Raw genomic sequence first — 25,973 nt, 5'->3', positions numbered from 1 at the left:
TTACATGCATTAATCAAAACATTGAATGTGGATAGTTGCTTTTAAGACTGTGACCAAAATAAAGTGATTTAAATAAACAAATGATTGTTCTGGGTATACCACTTATAAATCCAGTAGAAGATATATAAGTTGTTCTGTTTTTGCAGAGTTTTATATTGCGCAAACTTGACCCGAATCGGGTATCAGAGCGCTTTACATAGCATAAGTTATGTTACATGTGGACACACATTCAGTTTTGTTAGGCACGGGGAGATTTAGTGCTTTGCCCAGAATCACAGAATGATCAGCGTCATTGCCAAGACTCGAACCCAGTTCCCCAGATTTGAGGTCGACCGCCCTAGCCGTTAGGCCAACTCCTTCTGTTGGAAGAAAATCATAAGCAATATTAGCCTACATATAATACTGACAAAAATAGCAGTATTCTTATCATAATGTAATGTTTAGATTGATCCCTAGGGGAATATTCTTGTTACAGTGTACCTAATAGCCCAGGTTCCCACATGATTCGAAGGCAAGCCCAGTTAGACAACTTGTGACCATATAACTGGCACCACCTAACGATGAATATCGATGTTGCAGAAGCGTCAGCAAGAATCTCTGGAGGGCATCACATTTGATCAGGTAACTGAGAGGCCAAGGAAAAAGTAGGAAAGTCTAGCACTTGAGACTGAAGCAAGGTGAAACAAAACCAGTGACACACTCAGCTCACTACTAACCTGTCTTGATCCACACAGTTCTCGGTAATTACTCACAACTGTGTGTCTTGGGAAGCTTAGTCACATATAGGTCTGTGGATCAAAGATGTGATAAAAGTGAATGCTGAGGTAACCGAGCCTAAGATGTCATCTAGGGGTAACCTAGCCTATCATCTAGCACTGTTGTTTTATGCTGTGACCTGTATTTTATCACTGCTTGTACTTAATAACTGGATGTTAAACAAAAGTGAATGCTGAATGCCAGAAAGGCTCTGGCCATGGTTTGAACTGCATGGAAACCGGAATGGTATAACCCACAAGAACTATGCGTTTTCTTGAGTTAGTAGAAAAGGGTTTTTCTCAATCAGTTTCCAGTAGGGGCTCCCCTGTTGTGACTTCCTCCATCACTGCTTGAAACAAAAGATGGAAAAACACTTGCCTGTCCCGTTCAGAGATTAACTTGTTCACTTCATGTCCAGCAACTGCAGTATTCAACTTTCCAGAAAGTAAATCTCCCAGTGTATGGAATCCCCTTCTGGGAGCTTGTGAGCCTAAATAGTCCATGGGGCCAGATCCCTGTTAGGATTTGGGCCTAATTTTAGATTACTTCTAACTTCAGAATTCGAGAGCCTAGCTACACAATCATTTCCCACCATAAGGTACTCTTCATGAAAAGAGAATGCTACTGTGTCTCATAGTTGTGCCTATCTTGCTATACTAAGTGGAATTACCATTAATTGGTCATACAATTTTATTGTAAAGGAAAACAAAAAACGACTTGCAGTGATCTGCTACATCCCCTTAGACCTTTCACCACCCCACCTTTTTGGGCTCACAAACTATTACTTCACTTTATATATTCCACAGGGCTTCACCTCTCTCACTGTTCTAACTGATCCTCAGTGCTTTGAAGTGGGCTCGCAGCACTTAAGTGCTGTAGAAATAATCTACAGTATATATTCTTTCATTAGTGAGGAGTGTAAAGTACTATGTTCCACCCTAGAAGCAGTGCACTTATACTTTGCACAAAGTGGCATTTGATTGTTAATCTTCTGTTCAAAATTGTATTTATTTGCTTTTTGAAGTTATTTATATTGCACATCAAAACTCCAGGTGGGAGAACACTTCACAGAATATGGCATGGAAATAACATTGAAAAAGTGAAAAAATGACAAGAGTTCAAGTCTTCAGAAAGATGTTGATTGGTATGTGTGTAGTGCAAGTTTGGGAAGACCAGATAAACAAACGAGTACAGATTATGAGCGGTCTTTTTCTGCTGTTTAAGGTCTCTTTTGAAAGCGGACATTGATGTAGCCTGTTGTATATGTTTCTGTATCGCATTCCAGATTATGGTAATTTTGCAGAAAAGGACTGTGCTAGTGTAGAATTATTTATGAATCTAATAGTGCCCAACTTGAGCAGAAAGTTCTCTTTCTGCCACAAATCTGAAGATTTTGAGGAAAATATTCTTGTTTGTTAGGTGAATCAGTGATTTTTGTCTTACCTGTTGACAGACTGTTCGTGAAGAAGAAAAAGAAATGTACCGGCAGCTGCTAGAGGTTGTCACAGGGAAGTCTTTTTTGACCACAACAACGCCATCTGTGTTTCCCTCCCATCTGTAAGTTTACAGAATTTGTTTAGTGGTGTTCTGTGTGATCTAGTATCCTCTGGTTTTCAAACTAAACCTGCCACGTTGCATTTGTTTTGTAATGTTAAATCTGTTTGCTTTAGTTCTGAGTTTCACTGTACCTTCCATATTTGCTCACAAATCCTTAAAGACTTGGAGGGGGGTATACCTTTCAGCCTACCTTTAAAAACAAAAGGGTAATTTACTGTTAGATGAACACAAGTTTGCAGCATGTTATAAAATATATATGGTGCACATTCTGATGCTCTCTAGTGTTGGGTTTGAAATATTTTAGTTTGTTCTGGCTTCACATCATACCTGTCTGCTTAAGCTCCTATAATCAACAAAAATGCCTCCAGGAAGCAGTATTGAGGCTTGGGTTTTGACTTTACTCCTGTGATGATAATCTAATAAATGCATTTGATTCAGCAGTAGTTGTGTTAGCCCACTTAGGAAGTAGTCTCATTGCAGTGCATTGATGTGCAATGTCTTTGCATTGCAATGTAGGTGAAGGCTTATCACTTTCAGCGTTGCACCAGATGCAGCAGCATGGTGCTACTAAAAAAAGAAATTTGCAAAGCAATTATTATTTTTTGGTTGACTAGACGTCACGTGTCTAGCTAACTCTAAAAAGGCTTCTCATGGTTTTATCTTTTCCAGTGCTAAGTGCCTTTGTTCCTTTTTTGATGTCCATGATGCATGTGTGATATGCTTTACGTAAGAATCTCTTCACAGCCTGCTCCCTGTAACTTTCTACCAGTGTCATGTCCATCAGCGCATTCGTTACCCTTGTTCATGGTCTCAGGCTGGCTACCTATACCCCCATCTTTCTAATCCCAAACCAGACTGCCTCCTCCTCGTGATGGGAATTATATTGGCAGTGTTCTTCATATGCTGGAGTGGAGCATGTACTTACTCCCTACCCCGCTGTGCATGGCGGGTTAGTGGTAGGTGAAGGCACAGTGTTAGCAGCCTTTCTAAGCAGTGGTAAGGTGTGGGAATCCACATCCGGTAGAAGAAGGTGGGCAAGAATCTGAAGAATGACACGGTTGGGTACAAATGTAAATGTGATTGCTGTGGACGTGAACGCTGGTGGCTGCACTCTGGTCCTTCTATCCATTCCCTGGTAATTATGGTGTTTGATTGGAGAGAAAGGCAGTAGTAGCAGTCTTGGTCTACAGCTTGGGCAGGGCTTTTTGTGGAGCTGTAATGGTCATCTGTGGGTGTAGAGATAATGCACCTCTTTGGGGGCGAGTTCAGGGTATTAATTGGACGTCTCTTGGCAAATTAAGACCTGGGCTTCATGGGTCTGGTGCATTAGGGAAAGTTCTGCAGATGGAGGACCCCAAAACCAAAAGAAAGGTGTGTTCTGAGTGCATGATCTGATGTGTCTCTATACAAGTGAAGAGAGAGAGGTGCACCTGTGTGAGTGCTGGATGACTGTATGAGTGTATGGTGAGAGTTGTGCCTGTGCAAGTGTACATTGCCCTTGCATCACTGATAGGTGAGGAATGTACCTGTGCAGGATCCTTGCTTGAGTGAAGGGAAGGGAAGGGGAGTCTCAGTGTATTGTAAGAGTTGGACCCTTTTGAGTGTATGATGAGCAGTACTCTTATATGTGTGCATAGTGTTGGTATGTGCCTGTGCGAGCATAGGTTGAGACGTGTGCCCCACCCCAAATTTTAATAGGAAGTGATTCGCCATTATAACTGCATATCATTATAAGTCTAATTTCCTTCTATGACTAGGAGACAGGGACAGAGCAGCAGTAGTTTTGCTGCATATTCAGTCTTTATCTCACAAATTAAAGTCTGCTTCTGAGCCATTCCTTGGATTGTCTCTCTTACCACATCTCCTGTTCAGTCCAATCCTTTTATACTAATTTTTTTTATAGTATTAGTGTTTTCCATTTCATGAGACATTCTTTGCTTTCAGACTATCTACGTTTCTCCATTTTGTGCAATTAAATATATTGCTACCAAAGGTTCACAATACAAGGTCATATAAATTTTGAGTGCCAACCTCTAAAAATTCTTTTAAGTGTTGAATTGTCTTGTACTGCAGTTAACCTGCTTATAAATGTCCTGTGTGGTGTAAATGTTTTAGAAGTGTGTATCATACCAAACCAGAACCTTAATCCAAAAGTACTTACCAGCCTTTTAAACTGTTTTCTCAACTGCAAAAAGTAATCTGAATGCTCCTGCAAATCCAGTTTTCCCCGTCTTGCTGAAAGTAACATTGTATGAAGAGTTTAACTTACCTGCTACTAAGTAAATCTTGGTTCTAGAAATAAAATAAAAGTATAATAACTTTTTATACAAACAATTGGTCTGGATTCAGTCTTTGAGTGTGTGAAATCATTTCTTGCCTGAGCATGTACAACAAATGCTTAACACTACCCTTCTGATACGCTTGACTGCTCAACCACACTACCACAAAAGAGAGTGAGGTATTATCTACTTTAGCCTTTTCTAAACATCTGATGATCCACTGAATTTGGTATAGTATATACAGAGCCAGCTTCCTACACCTGCTTTAAAGTTGTCCACATTGTAATACCATATTTTATTGGGAAGATCGTCCTAAAGTGTGTAACTGGTATAGGAAAGTGCCCATTTTTAGGTCTCGCCTACGCAGTGTTCATGCACTACATAGGAGACCTTTAGCCGTCGTGCAGCTCTTTTTGAAAGCACATACTCGTGCTTGTGGCAGCATACGCCTTGCGGGAGTGCGCAGCGGCGCGCCACATGCACGAGTAGGTGCTTTCAAAATGAGCAGGCTACGCACGCAGGCACCTTCACCATGCATTTTTTTTTTGTATTCCTTTTAGATCGTGCGCGCACCACTCCCGGGCTTGTTAGCTATGTCACATAGCACGCACTTTCCCACGGAAATAGGAGTGCTTCACCACAGTCATAGACTACTTGACACTTTTTATTTTTTAAACATGAAACAGGGAGTTGTGCCGGATTGACAGGATGCTGAGTCCAGGCCGGGTTTGGACCGTGCTCCCCATGTTACTTCGGCGGCATTTGTAGTCACTAAGCCTTACGGCCTCCCCTGAAAGCTCTGCTTGATTTGGGCTTGAGCTGCGCCAGAGTCAAGGGTCAGGCTCAGGCCCGGCTCGAGCGTTCAATGACTCGCTCATCTCTAGCCCTACCTCGCTTTTCTTATTCTTCCTCTCGGTTTACCTACATCACCTCCACCCTCATCCTTTCTCTCTACTGCATCTCTTTTTTTCCCACAAAGTATTTGTGTGCCTCATCTTTCTTTCTATCCTCTATGTACCTCACCACCTCTTTCCTCCTTGTGTATAGCTTAGCCATGCCTCAGTATCGGGCCTCTTTTTAACTCTACCTCTCCCTCTCATCCTTTCTATTCCTGGTTGTTTCCTTTCTACCTCTAATAATCTCTCCTTTTGACTTGCACTGTACATCACCTCTCAGCTATCCGCTTCTCCCCACCCCTTCCCACCCACTCTCCTGTTCTCCAATACAACGCACTTCAACACATCTGTCTCTTTACCCTTCCTCCCTCTACCTTCTCTCGTTTTCTCAGCTCTCTTACTTCCTGGTTTTGACTACCCTCTTTCCACCTCCTGACCCTCTACCTCTCTCTCTACACCTTTTGTCTCTCCCTTCGAGTCACCCCTCTTTCTAGAACCTTTCATCAGAGCCTTTCAGGCACCTTCCTCCCCTCTCTCTTCCTCACCATAGGCGGAGGGCACGGATGAGTGAGGTGAAGAGCGAGGGAGAGGAGGCTTATGCACGCTTGTGCCCACAGCCAATCAGCTGCAAGCGTGGCTTGGTGGCATGGAATGTTTCATAAAGAAGGCTGCGATTATGATACATGCCGCTGGCGCCCACAGCCTATAGCACATGTGGGGCGTGGGGAAGTTTTACCGCTTCCCTTCTGACGCTAGTAAACACATCCACTATGTCTACCACCACCACGTCCTCCACCACCACCACGTCCACCACCATGCCCACTACCACCACCACTACCACCACCACATACACCACCACCACCACGTCCACCACCACCACGTCCACCACGTCCACCACCACCACGTCCACCACCACCACGTCCGCCACGTCCACCACCACGTTCACCACCACCACCACATCCTCCTCCACCACCACCACGTCCTCCTCCACCACCACCACGTCCTCCACCACCACCACCACGTCCTCCACCACCACCACCACCACGTCCTCCTCCACCACCACCATGTCCTCCTCCACCACCACCATGTCCTCCTCCACCTCCACCACCACCACGTCCTCCTCCACCACCACCACGTCCTCCTCCACCACCACCACGTCCTCCTCCACCACCACCACGTCCTCCTCCACCACCACCACGTCCTCCTCCACCACCACCACGTCCTCCTCCACCACCACCACGTCCTCCTCCACCACCACCACGTCCTCCTCCACCACCACCACTTCCTCCTCCTCCACCACCACCACGTCCTCCTCCTCCACCACCACCACGTCCTCCTCCTCCACCACCACCACGTCCTCCTCCTCCACCACCACCACGTCCTCCTCCTCCACCACCACCACGTCCTCCTCCTCCACCACCACCACGTCCTCCTCCACCACCACCACCACGTCCTCCTCCACCACCACCACCACGTCCTCCTCCACCACCACCACGTCCTCCTCCACCACGTCCACCACCACCACCACCACGTCCACCACCACAACGTCCACCACCACCATCACAACGTCCACCACCACCATCACAACGTCCACCATCACCATGTCCACCACCACCATGTCTACCACCACTTCAACCACCACGTCCAACACCACCACTGTGAGAAAGTGGCTCTATATACACTGGACCAGAATAAGGTACAGTGTGTATAGAGTCCACAAACCCCAGAGGTTAAAGCCAGGTGTGACCTTACTCTCTAAAGTGGTAGCTTCGTCGAGCAGTAAGGCAGTACCAGAGGACAGTGTAAAGCATTTGTTGTACACACTAAGTCAGCAAAAGGTTTCACACACTCAAAGACTGAACTTCAGGCCAATTGTTTTTATATCAAAGATATAGATGTTTCATTTTTAGAACCAACAGGTATCAAAATATACTGTTCTCAATATGAGAGGTCTTGGATGAGTACTTTGCAGAAAGGCAATAAAGTTTGTGAACACAATAGATACAGGGGTTGCAATAGGCAACACAATTCTAAACACACTTTAGCATTGAGCTCAATGGGTTTTCACCTTATAAGTACAGTTGATTACTTTGTAGATTACTTTGGTAGTTCTAGGACTGGATCCTAGATTCAGTCCTGGGGTCTAAGTGTCAGGTTTGCACTCCGCAGGATCCGCATGCAGCAACAATGCTCCACCTCCGGACCCTCCGAACACCCCGAAGTAGTACACAGGGTGTTCAGACGATACGGCGAGGGAAAAAACCCCAAAAGGGGAAAAACCCGACAGAAAAGAAAAAGAAGGGAAGGGCAGCAGGGAAAAATAAACTGGAAGACAAAAGTACAATAGTTAACAACAGGTAAACTGCTACACTCAGTAAAGTCTCGCTAACACACTACACATAAAGTCACCTGCAGGAAATGTGACAAGACCCCATACTGCAAGTTCTTCAGCCTTCCATTCGCCCCCCTATTAAGCACAAGAAAGTCTCATTAACATATGTGATTATAAACACCTTCTTCCTATATACGTTAGGCTCGCTAACCACATACCCAATAGTATTATCCACAGGCCTCGGGAGCGTGTCTTCTAATATAATCATAAGGGAACTGAAAAGAACTGAGGCTCTGGGAAATGAGAATAGCAGCACAAACAATAGTCTTTCCTTAAGAAGAAAACAAATGAACTCCTCAGAACACTGAAGTAAATGGCTCCTTTACTCCGTGATAAGGTTAAGTCAAAGGGAGTACTCCCAAATACGGTGGGGTGTAGCAGACACTACTACCCTCCGCCAAGGTACTTAAAATCCCATCCAAAGGAAAGAAACAACCAACAGCTATAGATTCATGTCGGCAGTGCGGAGGTCCTCATCCCCCCCTGCACTCCGCCACTTGAAGGTTCGAAATAAAGACTCAGTACACACACGCTACTGTTGACTCACAGTGCATGCTTCTCAGGAGAACCAAAATAACTCCAATAAGTTTTTCCTCACCAACGCGAGGCACAACAAGTACTTTGGAGCTGCTCCGCTCCGCTACTCAGGACTAACACAGTTATCAAAAACATACGCGCTAGCCAGCGCGTTTACGATGTGCAAGATTGCCGGACCCAACCTCACGGCGAATCACTGGAACCGGCAAGGAATCCCCAGACGAGAAGAGAAGCAGCCGCTCCGCTCCACAACCAGAATCACGAGCACCGCTCCCCGATCTTCGCCCTCGGATATCCTGGTTACCGGGAATTCTGGGGGTTGTAGTTAAAACCCCATTACTGATGGGAAATGTAGTCTGTAGGGCAGGCGCGCGATGGTTACATCCTGACACTAAGCTGAAAACAATTCAGTATAAACGTTTTAGTTATTGTAGTGATTTTTCAGGAATATAAAGCTGTTTTAAAAGTTCACACTTAGAAACTTTTCAATTAAAATCTGGCAATGTTATCCAATGGGAGAAAATTCATGTTGCAGGTAAAGTACGATCTTGTTACTTTTGTAATCCAGTACTGGGCTCCTAGGGCCAGTACTGGGGTCTCAACTTAAAACAGGTAAGTAATTACGTTTCAATATTTCGTATGATTTTTAAAGAATATTTCAAGTTTTCAAAAGTAGACAGAAGAAATTTCATAGAAAAACAGACAATAGATTCCTATGGAGAAAATGCAGGTTACTAGTAAACCCGGTAAGGATTACTTTTGCGGTTCATTACTGGGCTACAAGGTATAGTACTGGCTTCTGTCCTGATCACAGGTGAGTACTTCGGAAATTCGGGTGATTTTATATGAATATTTTAATTTTCCAAAACTTCACACTTAGAAGATTTTTCAAGTCAAGCCAGTCAATGTTATCCAATGTCAGGTAAGTGAGTTACCGGTTTCCAGGTTTGTACTCGGCTGGTGAAGTTAAGGTTCTGGGCATAGACTCCGGGGTTCCCCAGGGTCAGGTAGGTACATTTGGTTCACCCTCCGCGGCAAAGGGGGCGGCCGGGTGCAGAGGTAGTTAGGCCCAATGTTATCCAATGAGAGGCAGGGGGCCTTCGGTTGGTGGCTGCTGGCTAGCAGGCCACGCAGCTGTGGGAGCTGGGCTCCTGGTCACTTGCTCAGGGCAAATGGGGAAGTAGGATAGGGCAAAGGTAGCACGGCCAGCGGCACTCAGGCGGCTGGGTGCAGGGTGCTTTTGAGCCGTCGGGCGCTCAATGTTATTTAATGGTAAAGGTAAAAAATGAACAAAGGCTGCAGGCTCGGGTACGGAGACTCTTCAGGGGTGACCACCACTTCGAGAGGTAAGTTGGGGATCTTGGAGCACAGGTAGGTACCCCAAAGGAAGGCGCAGGGGGTTGCAGAGCAACGGGTGCAGGGGTGTCTTTGGGTGTCAGAAAAGCTTACCCTCAGCTGGTCGCTGTTGGGGGGCCCCTGGTTCTGAGTCTGCAGGCGTTGTCTGGTTCGTTGAAGAGGGTCTTTGGGCACTGGACTTCGGGTCCCAGTCGCCGGGGGGACATCCTCGTGGTCTTGGATCACTCGGGCACGGGCCTGGCTCGGCGGGTGCAGAGTGGGCTGGTCCGGAGCTTCCTGGCTGGCACCAGGGGTGTTGTTGCAGCAGAGCCTCTGCTGATGGGAGTCCCAATCTTCGAGAGGGTCAAGGCAGGCAGGTCCTCTGGGTGTCCCAAGGTTGCTGTCTGCAGGAGTCGCCGGGATTAGGCAGGAGCAGGTTCCAGGATCGACAGGCCGGTAGGGCTGGGGCCAAGTCAGTTGGGGTCATCCTGTTGTTAGCAGCTGCACGGCGGGTCGTCTTCTTCTTGATCTTCTTTTTTTTTTTCTTATCGGGATCTGCGGAAGGAAGGTTCGGGGAGCCACTAAATACTGAATTTAGGCACGTTATACAGGTAGGGCAAGGGCAGGGACCAATAGGTCCTTGTCCTGGTGTGGGTACACCCCTTAACCTGCTCCTCTCCTGTGGGAGGGGGGCAGGAGCCTAGCTGAGATTGGGCAGGGCTCCCCATCTTCAAGATGGTCGGAGCCGGGGTCGTGCTTCACCTCTGCTTCCCCACCTGAGGGGTGGGGTTGGCACAGGCTGGCACCCCCCTTCCTGACGTAGTTTTTCCCGCCAGTCTTCCCGCCAGAGTGGGATCAGGACTGGTGGAGGCCAGTTGCTGGGTACAGTAAATGGTCTGGAGAAGCTCACAGAGGCGGCAGGCCTTTGAAGCTTCCCCCTGTCCATCCTGGGGTAGGAGACCTAGCACTTCGCCCAGGATGTGCATTGTTGCAGGCCTAGGAGAGCGGGGGCCTCTCCACCCAGGGGTCCAGCAACATGTCTGCTGTGTGGCAGCCTCTCAGTCCAGACGTGGATTGTGGTTAGGTTTCAGGGGGCATCTCTAAGATGCCCTCTGGTGCATTTTTTATTAATTCTTACACTGGCATCAGTGTGGATTTAATGTGCTGAGAAGTTTGATACCAAACTTGTCAGTCTTCAGTGTAGCCATTATGGTGTTGTGGAGTTCGTAATGTCGACCTCCCAGCACCATATACTCTTAATGGCATCACTGCACTTACAGTGCCCAGGAATGTTCTGGGTACTGTAGGGGCACATGGCTCATGCACCTGTGCCCACACCACTGGCATAGGGCACCCAGCTAGAGGGGTGACTGTATGCCAAGGCAGTGGGTTTGTGGGCATAGCACATAGTGATGTGTGCCATGGCGACTCTTTGTTTAGTTCTGTACTTAGGCACTCAGCCTGCAAAGGCAGTGTGTGGGTGCCAGGGTACAGGGCCCCTAAGGGTGGCATAATAAGTGCTGCAGCCATTAGGGGTCTTCTCCGGTCACCATGCCCTGGGTACCTAGGGTACCATTTACTAGGGGCTGACAGGTGGCCAGAGATGCCATTTGGGTTTTAGTTTCAACACAGTTTTAGGGAAGGAACACAGGCCCTGGGTACCTGGTTGGCAGGAGCCCAGTGCAGACTCAGTCAAAGCACATCAGCAGTCAGAAAAAAGTGGGGGCATACCAATGCAAGAAAGATAGCACTTTCTAATAACCACGTCCAACACATCCACCACGTCCACCACAACATCGTCCACCACCATCAGCACGTCCACCGCAACGACCACCATGTCCACAACCACCACGTCCGCAACCACCACGTCCACCACCACCACGTCCGCAACCACCACTTCCACCACCACGTCCATCTCCACCACCACGTCCATCTCCACCACCACGTCCATCTCCACCACCACGTCCACCTCCACCACCACGTCCACCTCCAAGTCCACCTCCACCACCAAGTCCACCTCCACCACCAAGTCCACCTCCACCACCAAGTCCACCTCCACCACCAAGTCCACGTCCACCACCATCAGCACATCCACCACCATCAGCACATCCACCACCACGTCCACCACCACCACGTCCACCACCACCACGTCCACCACATCCACCGCCACCACGTCCACCGCCACCACGTCCACCGCCACCACGTCCACCACCACCGCCCGTGATGGGTAAAGTGTCACTGGAGGGCAGGGGTAAAAGGAGTGTCAATCCCGGCGGTATATGGGACATTTAAGGATGCATTGGATGCGAGAAGACGGGAATAGGGGCTAGAAGTATTGCACCAGACCCAAGATACATTTTGAAGAGACGCAATGTCACAGGGGCTCATGTAAAAGCACTTGCAGCATTTCTACCTCACAGTGGCATTCCTGCACGAGCCACTCTTTCAAAACAAGCTTAGCATAGTCAATAGGTCTCGCCTTTGGGACCTTATAAGTGTTTAGCCATGCAACACTTGATGTTGTTGCACCAGGATAACTAAACACTTATGAGGTCTCAAAGGCGAGACCTATTGGCTATGCCAATGTATGTTGACATGGCATCTGATGCATTTTTGACGAAGTGCACTAGGTTCCTGCTGTCCAGGTCCCCAGTGCCAGATCCCTTTACCAAAATTATACAATTGTTCCCCCAATTAGCAATACATTTGCACCCCTTGAAAGTCCTTAATAAAAGGTACGCCTGGTACCTAGGGAAAGGAGGCTGAAGAGGGACTGTAAGGGCTGCACCATGTATTCTGCCACCTTAAGAGACACCTCAGCACCCATATGCAAACTGCAGTTGCAGACTTTGTGCTATGGCTCAGAGAAAAGTGAAGCCACAACATGGCACGCCTCCTGTGTGCCACGCCTGCTGACACTACATGCAGTTTAGGTAAGTCAACCCTACAACAGGTCTTTCAGCCCTAAGGCAAGATGCAATATACTACACGTGTGGACACATCTGCATGAGCAGATATGCTCTTGTAATGTCGATGGCGATTCTTACATTGCAAGTGAACAGGAAAGCTATTTTGAGTACATGTGCTGGACACTAGTGTTCACAAAGTTCCCAAGCTACATGATGTCTTCACTGAGACTAGAGATGCTTGGTATCAAACATCTCATAATAATAAGTCCACACTGATTCCAGTGATATATTTATTAATACAAGTACCCAGAGGGCACTCTTTTTGGTCCTCTATATAAAGAGCCAGCTTCCTACAGCAGGTATCTACCGATGGAGTATGGCAAATTTGGGTACTGGGAATGTAAAAGAGTCTTGTGTAAAAAAAGAAAAGAAAATGGATACACCAAGTCAATACGAGGAGCATTTGAGGAAGATTTTAATGAAGCCACAGAAATGCCATCCATTTTAATTGATTTGTACGAAGGGGTGAGATTCATTACCAAGATGGGAACTCGGACCATCAAATTAATTTTATCAGAACTCCCAGACAAGTCTTTACTGCCTATGACTTGTGGATAATAACATGTCTTGACATCATTAGATATTTAAAAAAAAAAAAAATCTACACTACTCTCAGGAACTAGTAGAAAATAAGACTAGGACTGACTTTGAGGGGATTGACTCCAAGAAATGTTCCAGACTTCAATTTTGACACCAAAGAATAGTTGAATACATGAGGACCTTTGCTCTCGAAAGACCATATGTGATCAAAAGAACTTTGGCTCTGGGAGGGAGTATGTTAAACCATAAGTTTAGTTTCTGACACTGAACCCTTTCAAAATAATGAATTTAATAGGAGAATTGGCACCAAAAGTGGAACTTCTCTGCAATGGTGAGGATAAAAAAGTGGGTGTGCACAAATGTAGGATTCCAATCAACTCAATAAACAGAAGTGCATTTTTATCTGAATCACAGAAAAGTGTCTTAGTGCACCTACAGTCATAACACTGCAGAAAAAATAAAATGAATGCTGAGTTTTGAGGAGGCAATTTCTGTACACTCAATATATCCTGTAGCGACAAAGAATACAGTGTAGAAAGAAAAGCTAGTTCCTTTGACAGAGTCAATGGTGGCTTAGCCACAGTCTGCAGTGATGTAGACTATTTCTGAGCATCAAGGCTTAGAACAGGCACTGGACGTTGAGAAATAGGGTGAGCCTTAGAGTAAGTTTCAAATGAGTCCCCCACAATAGGATCAGTTGGATACATATCATATTGAAGCCTCACCATGAGATGTGATGTCATATCATTCATTAATCCAATGGGAAGCCTTCCCTATTGGGGTAATCATGCAAGTGTGAGAGTAGGATAATGATTTCATCAAAGAAAGTTTGTCAAGGGCGAAACAAAACCTTAGCAATACTATTTCATGGGAAAATCAGTCTTAATACTGACTCGCAAAGTCTTGTTAAAACGAAGGCAGTTAAACGGAGTGTGGAATTAAAATGTCATGCTTTCTAATGGGACCCAAAGTACATCAGTGACTATGCTTTGCCAAATTCAGTTGTGGTGAATCGGGCTGTTTATCGAGCATTTATGCAAACACAAGGAGACAGCCCTCCTCCTGACATAAAGGCTATATTGAGTAGGGAAAAGGGGATCAATTGGACCTGCTATGGACTGGCATATGGCAAGTTCACAGGCATTGTTGAGTTGCTATGATAGACATTAATGAGAAGTGGTAGAGATTTTCTTACTTATTTCAGAGTCAAATTGTAAAAAGACACAGGATATGATGCAGGAAGAAAGAATAATGAGTAATGCAGTAATAAAATGTAGGTTAGATATAGCCTGATGGATACAAGTCCGCTGCTTCATGGGAAATTGCGTCTCAGGATTTCAGTGTTTTACAGGCTATAGCACCTTTTGAGTATGCCTTTGGAGGTGAGCATTTATTTGGGCAAAAATTTGAGGATTTTCCGGAAAAACAAATATGGATACTGAAACTTCCAAATCCAGGCAGGCATTTAAGCTGCAACACCGGTGATACTGGAAAAGTGAGACACGCTGGCCAAAATCGGGTCAAAGACAACATTGTGTTTGTTATGTTATGTTCAATATTGCTTATAAAGCGCACGTACACCAGATTGGTTTCATGGCTCTGCTCTAAGGAGTGCTGAGTCCTAGGATTTTACTCATATGCCTGTCTAAACAGCCATGTCTTGAGGAGCTTTCTAAAGCTCACAAGGTCTGTGCAGGATCGGATTTCAAGAGGCAGGGAGTTCCAGTATCTGGGGCCTAGTACAGCGAACCTCGTTCCACTGAAGCGCTTCAGTTGAAGGAATGCCAAAATATAGAGAATTGGCATAGTCTATGTGGGATATTACCATAGCTAAGACTACCTGTATTTTGGCTTCTTGTGTGAGGAATCTACAGATTTTTCTTTTTTTTCTTAACTGGAAGAAGCACGTTGAAATCACGGAGCCAACTTGCGTCTTCATTGTGAGGTCGCTGTTGATTGTTACCCCCAAGGTTTTGCAGAATAGGATGAGGTGGGAGGCTGTCCTAGTTCCTTTGGCCAAAAGAGAGGACTCCAAGGGTTCAGTGAGCCCCCCGTTATCATCACTTCTGTCTTATCTGGATTAAGTTTTAAGTGATTGCCATTCATCCAATCGCGGATGAGTAGTATAGTAGTCTGAAATTCGTGGATGGATGCAGGGGAGTTGCTGATGGAGAACATGAGTTGAAAGTCGTCCGCATAGTTAAAGGTGCTCACTTTCCTTTCCTTCAGGGCATGAATAAGAGGGAGAAGGTATAGATTAAACAGATGGGGGGAGAGTGAGGAGCCCTGCGGGACACCGCAAGGGGTTCTCATCTTGGGGGCTGTGAACTGTCCTATGCGGACCACTTGAGATCGATTTCCCAGAAAGGAGCAGATCCATTCAAGCGCTGAGCCTTGGATTCCTGCGCTTCCTACACGATCGACCAGTATGTCGTGGTCGACCGTGTCGAATGCTGCAGAGAGATCCAGCAGCACCAGAGCCTGCGGAGCGCTCCTGTCCGCTTCCTTCCGAAGAGGGTCCAGTACAGTTAGTATGAGTGAATCTGTGGAATGTGCTGGACGAAACCCTGCTTGATGGGGGTCCAGATATTCAGACTGTTCCAGAAAGGCAGATGGACATCTGGCCACATGGGCTTCAAGTACCTTGGCCAGGTCAAGGCAGCAAGGAGATCGGGCGGTAGTTCGTCAGAGTTTTAGGGTTGGCCCCTGGCTTCTCCAGGAGGGGAATGACCATGGCCTCCTTGAGGGTGTCGGGGACATAGCCTTGGGACAATGACTCATTGTTTCTACTTCACCAGTCACTACAACCTCTTACAGTGAGGATGTTAATGACATTGTTGGGAAGGATGTCAACAAGCATTACATTGGTTCTCAAAGCACACTTAAATTGACTCTTATACAACACCGTGTACCTAGTGTATGGTCTCTGGAGACTGGGGCCTGGTCAGACGGTGTTGTTTACACCCAGAGCACATCAGTGGTGTAACAAGAGCAATTTATTAAAACGCAGACCATTTGCAGATTTTTATCCACAAGTGAACATAGCCACCAACACCTTTCTACTGGGGTAACCCTCCAGGGCACAAGGGCAATGGTTGAAGCCAGAATACGCATCAATGTGTAGAAGTTAACAGCAGTGAACTAGGAGTCAAGGCATTTTAGGAATGTGTTTCACCACAAAGTAGTGTTGATGTGCATAGTCAACCCAGTCATGTTGTGCATTCAAGAAGCATGGAGGCACTTATTCACTTCAGTAGTCCAAGATGACAATATGAATCAGCGTGATCAAGTATATCTTCCGTCGGAACAACTGTAAAAAACAACTATTTTTCAGGTCTTCTGAGCAGAAACCAGTAGGAGATTCCCAAATGGGAAATCAATAGACAGGTTCTTGATACATTATTCCTAAACTGGGGGAATCCCACATTGCTGTTCTGAACAAAAATATGCAAAAACTGCACCTTCAGAGAGCTGTACCCTCGTACGTTGGTTAATGGTCTATGGATTATTTGGTAGTAGATGTTTGCTTACACTTTATCCCAACTACCAATACTATCAAGCACCAATTACAAAGTTGCTGATTGCCCGAACATGGGCTCTTTGGTCAAGAACATGAAGTTGCCACTTCAGGCCAACTTGTTGAACGAAGAGAGGCAGCTTTTACATCTCAAATGAAAGGTAACACATTTTACTGAGCAGGGTATGACCATCTTTACCTAAACTAGACCACCAACTACAAGAGCATTTTATGCTGTTGAGTGGAAGTTTTTGCACACTTTCTCCCCCTCCCCTCCATGTAAGGGTATCAAAGAAAGATATTTCTAAATGGTTTGTTAATCATCTGTAACTGTTAAACACTAAGGGACACCACAGGCTAGCTCTACATATAACAATAGACCACAATACCCTGTCTGGAGAACATCCCAATAGCTGACTAATGTAGAGCGGCTACATGGACAGCCACTCACACACATTTACTCACAAAGCACTGTGTAGATACTAAGGCAAATAGGCACCAGTCGCTCAGGATGTTGTGAAGTCTTTATTTAATACTACCCCAACTATTTTTTGTAAACTAGTGCTTTAGGGGAGGAGGGTGCTACTTTGCAGTCTGTGCACTGCATATGATGTACAAGAACAACTGTTGCATACAAGAAACATAATTTGCCTGTAACAATCCGGTTGTAGCTTGCAGTATTGGAGATTGACTTGTGAGCCTCCTGCCTCCCAAGATAGAGAAATGTTGTACAGTCATGATTGTAATAAGAATTATGCATATTGGCATTTGTATGTAGCAGACAAATACCAAACCTATTCCAATGGAATGGGAACATTAGAGTCTGTTTCTTGGTGAACTGTGAGGTTCAGGAGACGTCCTCATGATTTATTCGTTACACAAACAACAACAAAACAAAGATGTTGGCCCTCATTTTGATTGAGCTGATAATTTTCAGCATGTTTATTTCCTCCTCCTCCCATGCATATCGAAATTATGAGTTTTATTGTTTTTATCACACTTGATGCAAATCTAGTCCAATAAAAATAATTTCTGCTAAATTCTGGCATGTTAAAAAAAACACTATTTAAATGGAGGAAAATACCTTGAAATTAGCAGGGCGTGAGAATTTTGCATGTGACAACTGACTTGTTTGGGGGGGGTGGTTGAAAGTGGAAATCCTTTTGAGGCAAATATCTCCATATTATAGAAATAACAGACCAAACGATGTGATTAAAAATCAGAAAGCATACATGTATGTAATAAGACCCAAGGCTATTGGTAATGCTTACTTAGGGTATGCTATAGTGAAGTTTAAGGTTAGAAGGCAATATGTTGGGTTGAGGAAATGGAAAACGCAAGCGGATATGCCCCAACTAAAAAGAAAGTGGGGAGATTTACCTACTATCTTGAGCTTTTGAAAACATTAATGATGAGAATAGTAAACCAAGATAAAGCCCCTCTGTTTTAATCTTAAAGAGATTAACCATCCATGATATTTTTCTTTACAAAGTACAGGCACATAATACTAGCTAGGGCATGGATTAGCCCTAATATACCTAATGTCATGGACTGGTGGTATCTAGCTATCGAAATTAAAACAATGGAGGGTAATCTAGCAGAATTAAGAGGTATTAGGTCGCTTAAGAAATTTTAGAAAATTTGGGGAGACTTAGACTGAATTGAATAACGCTAAGACTAACTCCGACTGACAAATTGATTATGTTGTTGTATTTTTAGTTTCTATAATTTCTATTTTTTTTTCATGAATTTCTGTGAATTTTTGTATACTTACGAGACATATCTGATCTAACCAATAACATTTTCTGTATCTAAACAAAACTTTTGTAAAAATTAAGGTCATCTAAATCAAAACACAGAATGATGTGAAATTATTGTGAATATTTTGTTGTTTCGTACCAGGTGAAAATAAAATAAAAATATATACAAAAAAACAAAAACAAAGTACAGGCACATAAAATGATTCAGCACAGTACACAAATACGCAAATTGAGTAAGTGTGAAGTTAGCCAGTATTAGAACCTACATCTCATTGTTTCACAATTAGCAACCTAAGCATTAGATCAAGTGTTACTCCTCATACTTTTTGTTCTGGTTTTTAGGAAGTAAAATAAGATTGCACCCCCACCCACCCTCTCCACCCCCCATCCACAGTCCTATGTCTGCTGTTTTGTGTCAACATACATTCTAACATGTTCAGTGGTGGCTAGTTTCCATGTAAGAATAAAAAATAAAAAAAAACGTTTTGATATAAGGTGGCATGCCATTCTACCGTAGGTGAATTAACCTGTCAGCATGTATTTAGGGGTTCACACAAAGATGTCAAAGTGAAAACAAGAATTAATTAAATGGAAGCTTTCTGCCATTGTAAACGTTCATGTTCAGGCGACCACCTGCACGAAATTTAAAGTGGTCATATCTTCTTCTGGAGAAGCTTTCTCCCGTCATGATGTGTAATGACCATCCTTTATTTGGTGCACTACGTAGTCATTCCATACTAGTAAACGTGGGACCTTCTGCTTCTGTTTTCATGTACAGACAGAGAGTCGTGGATTCCAGGACCCACCTAGCCACACAAGCAGTATCTACGAGAACAAAACCAATTGAAGCATGCACAGCTCCTGTTCACACTGCTGCTACTTTTGCACAAACTTGTATACCTCAGCAAACTACGGTACCATTTCCTTTGAGCACTTACACGTCAAGTGGCCACTCCTCCTCAGGGTCACAGATCTCAGTTGCGACCCGGGGACATTCAGATAATGTAGTCAGCCTGGATTCACAATCTGAAGGTATGTGCTAAACAAGATTGTATAATTGTATTGCATAAACAGCTGTTTTTGTCAAATGGCAGAATATAAACCATTGTTATTTATTTTAAAGTCATTTATTTGTCAGAAAACCTCACGTCACTGTTCTGGATACATAAGTACACTGAATACCACTCTCCTTAGTCAAGCATGTATTTCTCTTGGGGTTTTGTATTTTCCCGCATCGAATACATTATGGAAGTGCACGCTTATTGTTTCAATTGTTTTTGAGGGAAAGTGTCTGAGAATACTTAAGTGTCCTTTACTTAATTTAAACTTAAAGGCCTCAAAGACCCTATGCCACCTAACACTATAAAAGTTCCACTATCCCTTTCCATTTTGTTAAATTTTTTTCTCCATCACTGCTGAATCTTTGAAGATGGGGCTATCACTTCAAGATCTACACTAACCTAAAGTTTTCTTTGATTTTGGTTAATCTTAATCTATATGTTTTCAAGTTTTAAAAAAAATTCTTTTTGTGGACATTATCACTTTTTTGTAACTGATTAAACTTCAATTTTCACAAACTTTTTTCCTTTTCATTTTTCAACACACAGCTCATTAAATTGCAGGTATATGAATGAATGTTCAAATCGGTGGGAATTTTTACTGGAAACCTCTCCCCTAAGATCTACTCACCATATGACGACGCTCTGAAGTATTGTAGCTTGCATGCTCTTGTCTCTCTTTCTCCCACGCTCCTCCAGCTCCATACCAAACCAATCTCTGGGATATAACTGCACATTTATACTTCCCCAGCACAACTGCAACTGTTGGATCACCAGCTCAATGGCTAGCATGACTCATTTGTCACGGCCAGTGACAAACTACTTGGAGGTTAACAAATGCCAGGTTCTCTCGAGCTACCCTGGTGCACTGACACCTGCCCCATCTTTGAAGCCCTACAAACCTTTGTTTGTTTTCATTTCATTTTCAATCTTTATTTCGACCATTCGGTCATAAAAGATACACAGTACAAATAAAATCACGTGTAACTCTGCCATAAACAGATGAAACATTAAGTGCTTATGTTAAAAATAATCTATACAGAAACTTCTTAAAAAGGAAAAACATTTCTAGATACTACCCAGCATTTTTTAAAAAGCGATTACGCGTATACCAAACATTAGTAAAAAATTTGGAAAGTGCAAAAACAGTTGGGCCGGAAACATCGGATTTTAAAATCCTATACATTGGTGCGTATTCCCTGCCACCCAAATTCTTTATCAAGGGGAGGAGCCAGTATTTCCTAGCCGCCTTATAAGCTGGGCAGAAGAACACCACATGCAAGTCGTTTTCCTCTTTGTCAACACAGACAGGACAGTACTTTGTGGAGGGGACCAATGACCAAGAACTTGTGAAGGCCCGAAAGGGCAATGTGCCATACCTCCATTGGAGGAACAGCTTCCTAGCAAGTGTAGGATATATAGGGTCCAGTGCCTTCTCAAATCTATAGAGATCCTTGCTTTGCAGGAATACAGTTGTTAAGGACCCCTCTGGCTGGGTAGTTTGGGCCCTTGCCCTTTTGTGTTCGTGATACAAATTCGCCAGGGACCTCTTAGAGATGTTTGGTGCAGCATCCGCCGGCTTAGTCCACAAATCGGGGAGCCCCAATTCCACACAGGTAGCTTGAATGTTTTTGACCCAGGGAATGGTAAGCGCCTTAGGGTGATTCAGTAGTTCGACCAGTTCCGCCCTGTAGTCGGCGAGATTATTGCTGCTCCAAAGCCTACGCCAGAAGGCAATGGGTCTCAAGCTTATCTCATCAGCAAGTGGTCGTAGCCCTAGATCAAGCCTCAAGGGGAGGAGCGGAGTGCTGGGGGGAAGTGCGGCTATCTGTCTTATAAACTTATTTTCTGTTAGGGACAGATTCCGACATGGCATATGGCCCCACAATTCAGCCCCGTACATAATCGCCCCCCTAGCCTGTGCCCTATATATCTGGATTAAAGCCCCCAAAGGGCGGTAGGACGAGCCGGTCATCATCCGGCAGATACCCCCAGTAGTTTGTATTAGTTTGAGGTTTGCCCTACTCTGGTGGGGTCCCCAGGTCATGGTTTCGTTGAGGGTCACGCCCAGATATTCAAAGGTGGCTACTCTTTCCAGCCGGACGGCTCCCAGTTGTGGGTTCGGGCGCTGTTTCTGGCTCGGGTTCAAAACCATGAATTTGGTTTTTTTAGCATTGATTTCTAGCCCTCTAACAAGGCAGAAAGCCACAAAGGAGTCGAGTATCCTCTGTATACCCATGGGGGTTTTAGATAGCAGCAGTGTATCATCCGCAAACATGATCGCGGACACCCTGCTGCCATTTAGTTTTGGGGCGTCAGTATAATCGGTGGCATTGAGGTGAGCGATTACCCCGTTGACGAAGAGGCAAAACAGGGTCGGCGCCAGCACGCAGCCCTGTCTTACCCCTCTGCCAACGGGGAATCTGTCAGTCAGTTCCCCCGCTCTCCCACACCTCACACGGGCGTAATTATTGTGGTGTAGCCTCTGCAGGATCAGTAGGATGTCTGGGGGTACACCCATCTCTGCCAGGACGCTCCAAAGTTTCCCCCTGGGAACCAAGTCGAAGGCGGCCCGTAGGTCTACAAAAATTGTGTACAAACTGCCGCCCTCGAACTTTGCTGTCCTCCAGTAAATCAGATTCAGTCTAAAAACCTGGTCCACTGTGGATACCCCCTTCCTAAACCCCGCCTGGTAGGGACTAAGGGCACCCACCTCCTCCATCCAATCCTGAAGCCTGTTCAACAGAACCCTGCCGACCAGCTTCTGTGATACATCTATCAGACTAATCGGTCTGTAGTTGACGGGGAGGAGGGGCGAGCCCTTTTTAAAAATAGGGACCACCTCAGCCCCCAACCAAGTACTAGGGATTTCCATCCCGCCGAGAATACTGTTGAAGAGGGCAGCAAGATAGGGCGCCCAGACGGTGGGCTCCTGTTTAAACAGGTCCCCTGGTAGCCCATCCAAACCCGGCGCCTTCCCCGAAGCCAGACCTGAAATAGCAGCAGTAACCTCACCTAAAGTTATTGGATCCCCATGGCAGCCCGGCCAATCCACCTCCATAAGAGCGGGGAGTTCTCCCGGCTCAGAGCTGTATAGGGACTGAAAATGGGCCTGCCACACTCCAGGTGCTATATTGGGCTCTATTGCCGAATGTAGACTCCCTGATCCCCCGTTCACGGTCCTCCAGAACAGGCGTTGATCTTGAATCGCTAGGGCCTTGGTGAGTTCTTCCCACTGATTTTCTTCCCATTCTACTTTAGCCTGGGCAAGAAGCTTTTTATAGTCTCGCCTACTTTGTTTAAGGCGGTCCCCTCCTAAACCCTCCTTAATTACTCCAAGAAGTTCTGTTTTGGCCCGTCTGCAAGCTACATTGTACCACTGTGTTTTACCTTGGCGCCTCTCCCTTGGCTTTCGTGAACTGCAAGTTAAATGAGGTGCCGCAGCTTTTATTAGTTCCTCATGGGCTTCATACAGTTTGCTCTGTGAGTCTCTATTATTTGCCTCAATGACAATGCTCCCCACGATTTCCAAGATGGGAGTAATCTCCGCGTAAAGCAGAGGGAGTTTATCCTTGTTTGTAACCATGTGCTCCCACCTGATTCTTCTCCTGCTGTTGTCCAGGAGAAGCACTAGGTTGTTCCCTCCCACTTTAGCCACTGAAGCTTGGGGGCCTGGATGGACAAGGTCAAGCTCAAGGGCATTATGGTCACTGTCGGTCCTTTCTATCACCCTAAAATCCTGTATTGTCGGCCACCTCACTAGCTGGACCAGGACATAGTCCAGATGGGACTCTCTCCCCCGTCTATTGTAAGTATTTTTACTGGGTATGTCGGATTTTGTTCGCCCATTACAGGCTCTGAGTCCGAACCTTAGAGTAAGGGCAGTAATTTGCAGTGCTAGTGGGGTCCAGGCTTTCGGGACTGGGGCTTCCACCAAGGGTACTGCCCACCTAGCCTCTTCTTCCGATGAAAACCCTTCCAGGAGGTCGGGGAGTGGCTCGAAGTGAGAATTAAAGTCCCCACCCACCACATAGTATGAATCAGACGACAGTTCAGATAAAAAATTCGAAAGTTCATCAATGGTTGGTGATTCCTTTGCCATTCCCATTGGCCTGGAATAAATGTTAACCAGCAAAAGTTTAACTTTGTTTGGCCATAGTAGTGAGACCACAAGGATATCATCAGAATTAAACGGCCACCGTGTGGCCACGCAACCCAAATGAGATGCTACCCACGTCGTGAGCCCCCCTGATGGGCGGCCCTTGCCTTCCCACCTTGCTGGGATGGAGAATGATATATAGCCTTGATGCCCATAATCCTCTCTGGCCCAGGTTTCCTGGAACATGCATATGTCACCAGTCTCGATGTAGTTTGCCCAGTCCGGCTCATCCAGTTTGTTGGCCAATCCCGCAATGTTCCAGCAAATTAATTTCAAAAGTTTGGGAGTGTCAGTTGCCATGCCATAGAGGTTAGGGGAGATAGTTCCGGGCCCCACTTCTGTTGCAGGGCCTGGGGCAAGGGCAGCAGGGGGTGTGAGTGACTCCGAGAGTCTGAACGCACCATTATCCACCAGAGAAAGGTCCTTGGCTATCCCCTCAGCTTTGGCTGCATTAACAGCGGATGGATGGGAAGATTCTCTGATGTCGTAGTCGAGAGCCACTAGATCGTTCAATAGGCCAGGGGTTATGCCAGGGGCCACGGTAGGAGGTTCAAAAAGTCCGCAGGAGCCATTATCCCAGGTCACTAGCTTGTAAACCGTAAGTCAATCAACCCCGTCCAAGCCATTCAAGCAGCTGAAGCGATTAAAATGGGAATAGGGTGTATCCGGTGGTTGAAAATGCGGGCGTTGTGCATAGACCTTGTGTCTACGTCTGCGTTCCACCCTTGTCCATTCATCATGGGATGGAACCTGGTGCATGCGAATGGGGGGGAAGAAAAAAGATACTGGGAGGGTCTGTATGGTGGAATCCAGTGATCTATTTACTCCTCCACAGATATGCAAAACAGTGCCCGGGTCTTTAAAAGTTAACAGAATACAATCCCCTATTATGGTTTTTCTGGACTTCCCTAACCAAGGGGCCCTTCTCACCATAATAATCTCGTTGTTAAAATGGGATGGTAGGGGTCGATTCCAATTGAGCCATTTGATGACCTTTTTCTTAAGGGATTGATAATCTTCATTTTCCCCTGATCTTAAATGGGGGGCACCTGCTAAAACCACCGTTAGGCTATTGGCTTCTGGCGGGAGGTCTGGCCTCCGTGGTCTTGACGTTGGCCGAACTGGAGAGTGTAGGAGGGCATTAACCTCTTCTTGGGAGCTTCCAATAGTCTCTGCTTGAGTTCTATAAAGGGCATGGTCTAGTAATTGTGTGGGTCTATTAATTTGGTTATTATGTTGTGCCTGACGTGGGGTGGCCATAAGAGGTTGCAAAGGGGGGGCAGATGGCACATTGTGAGGGGGAACTTCATTGACAATTGATACAGCCCCCACTTTTGGAGGGTCCCCAACAGAAGGAAAAGTTCCCACTAGCTTAGTTTGCTTACTAACTAAGGTGTTCAGGGTAGTAAGAGATGGGTAGTAAGAGATGTTTCTAATAAAGTGAGCCGAATCTCAACTTTTTTCAGACTATCGCTAATGGGCTGCAGAAGGGAGCGGAATAAAAATTCGATACTCCCCATGGCTGTGAGTGGAAGGATTATGTTCGATGTGTTAGCCTCTGATTCCTCAGAGGTAACAACTATGGTCGGGCTTTGAGCCTTAGATGGTGGAATGGTAGGCGCTATCTCAATTGCCTTCCCCGGTAGGAGTATGTTAGTATGTTTCTTACCAAAATCAAGGTGAGATAATTTAGATTTCCCCCGTCCCCCAAAAGACTTCCTGGCGCGTTTGCTAGGCAGAGGCCTATGCACCTCTACTACAACATTTGATTTTGGTATACTCTTCTTCACAATTTGCATAGGGGAAGTTTGGGTTACCAAAATAACGGGAGTAAGGGATGACTCTGGGGGGATTGGCTCTACATTTATTCCGGGCACTCTCCCTGGGGTAGAGGGGATTTCCCTTAACAAAAGTGGAAAGTCCTCGTGGGTCGCATTATTAGAGCTGCTAGGGGGCGTACCTTCCTCTTGAGAACTGGGGTAAGGGGTAATGTCGCTCGACAGTCTGTTTTTCATGGATAAGTGGAGAAGTGTGGCTCACTGGTTAGAGGCGGCAGACCCTGAAGCAGAGGTCAGACCCGGGACCAGGGTTCAATTCCCGACGCGGCAGGGTCTTGAGCCCAAATATCCACGGACTCGATAATTCTCGTTTCGGTGCCTACTCGAGTCACAGGTTCACACTCTGCAGCTCTGGGCATTAGCTTGCTTAATCTCCACTA

At 45.6% G+C, this 25,973-nt stretch overlaps 1 protein-coding gene across 1 annotated transcript in view; it reads left to right on the top strand.

Moving 5' to 3' along the window:
- Positions 1-25,973, top strand: part of SENP1 (SUMO specific peptidase 1) — a 201,038-nt gene that overhangs the window by 79,297 nt on the left and 95,768 nt on the right. Inside the window, exons 7-8 of the mRNA XM_078688916.1 lie at positions 2,210-2,313; positions 19,317-19,570. Of these exons, the coding sequence (XP_078545042.1) occupies positions 2,210-2,313; positions 19,317-19,570 (358 nt within the window). The remainder of the gene's footprint in view (positions 1-2,209; positions 2,314-19,316; positions 19,571-25,973) is intronic.

Source organism: Lissotriton helveticus, chromosome 1_1 (genome assembly GCF_964261635.1).
Source record: "Lissotriton helveticus chromosome 1_1, aLisHel1.1, whole genome shotgun sequence".
Lineage (NCBI taxonomy): Eukaryota > Metazoa > Chordata > Amphibia > Caudata > Salamandridae > Lissotriton > Lissotriton helveticus.
This window is presented reverse-complemented; position numbering and strand designations above follow the sequence as displayed.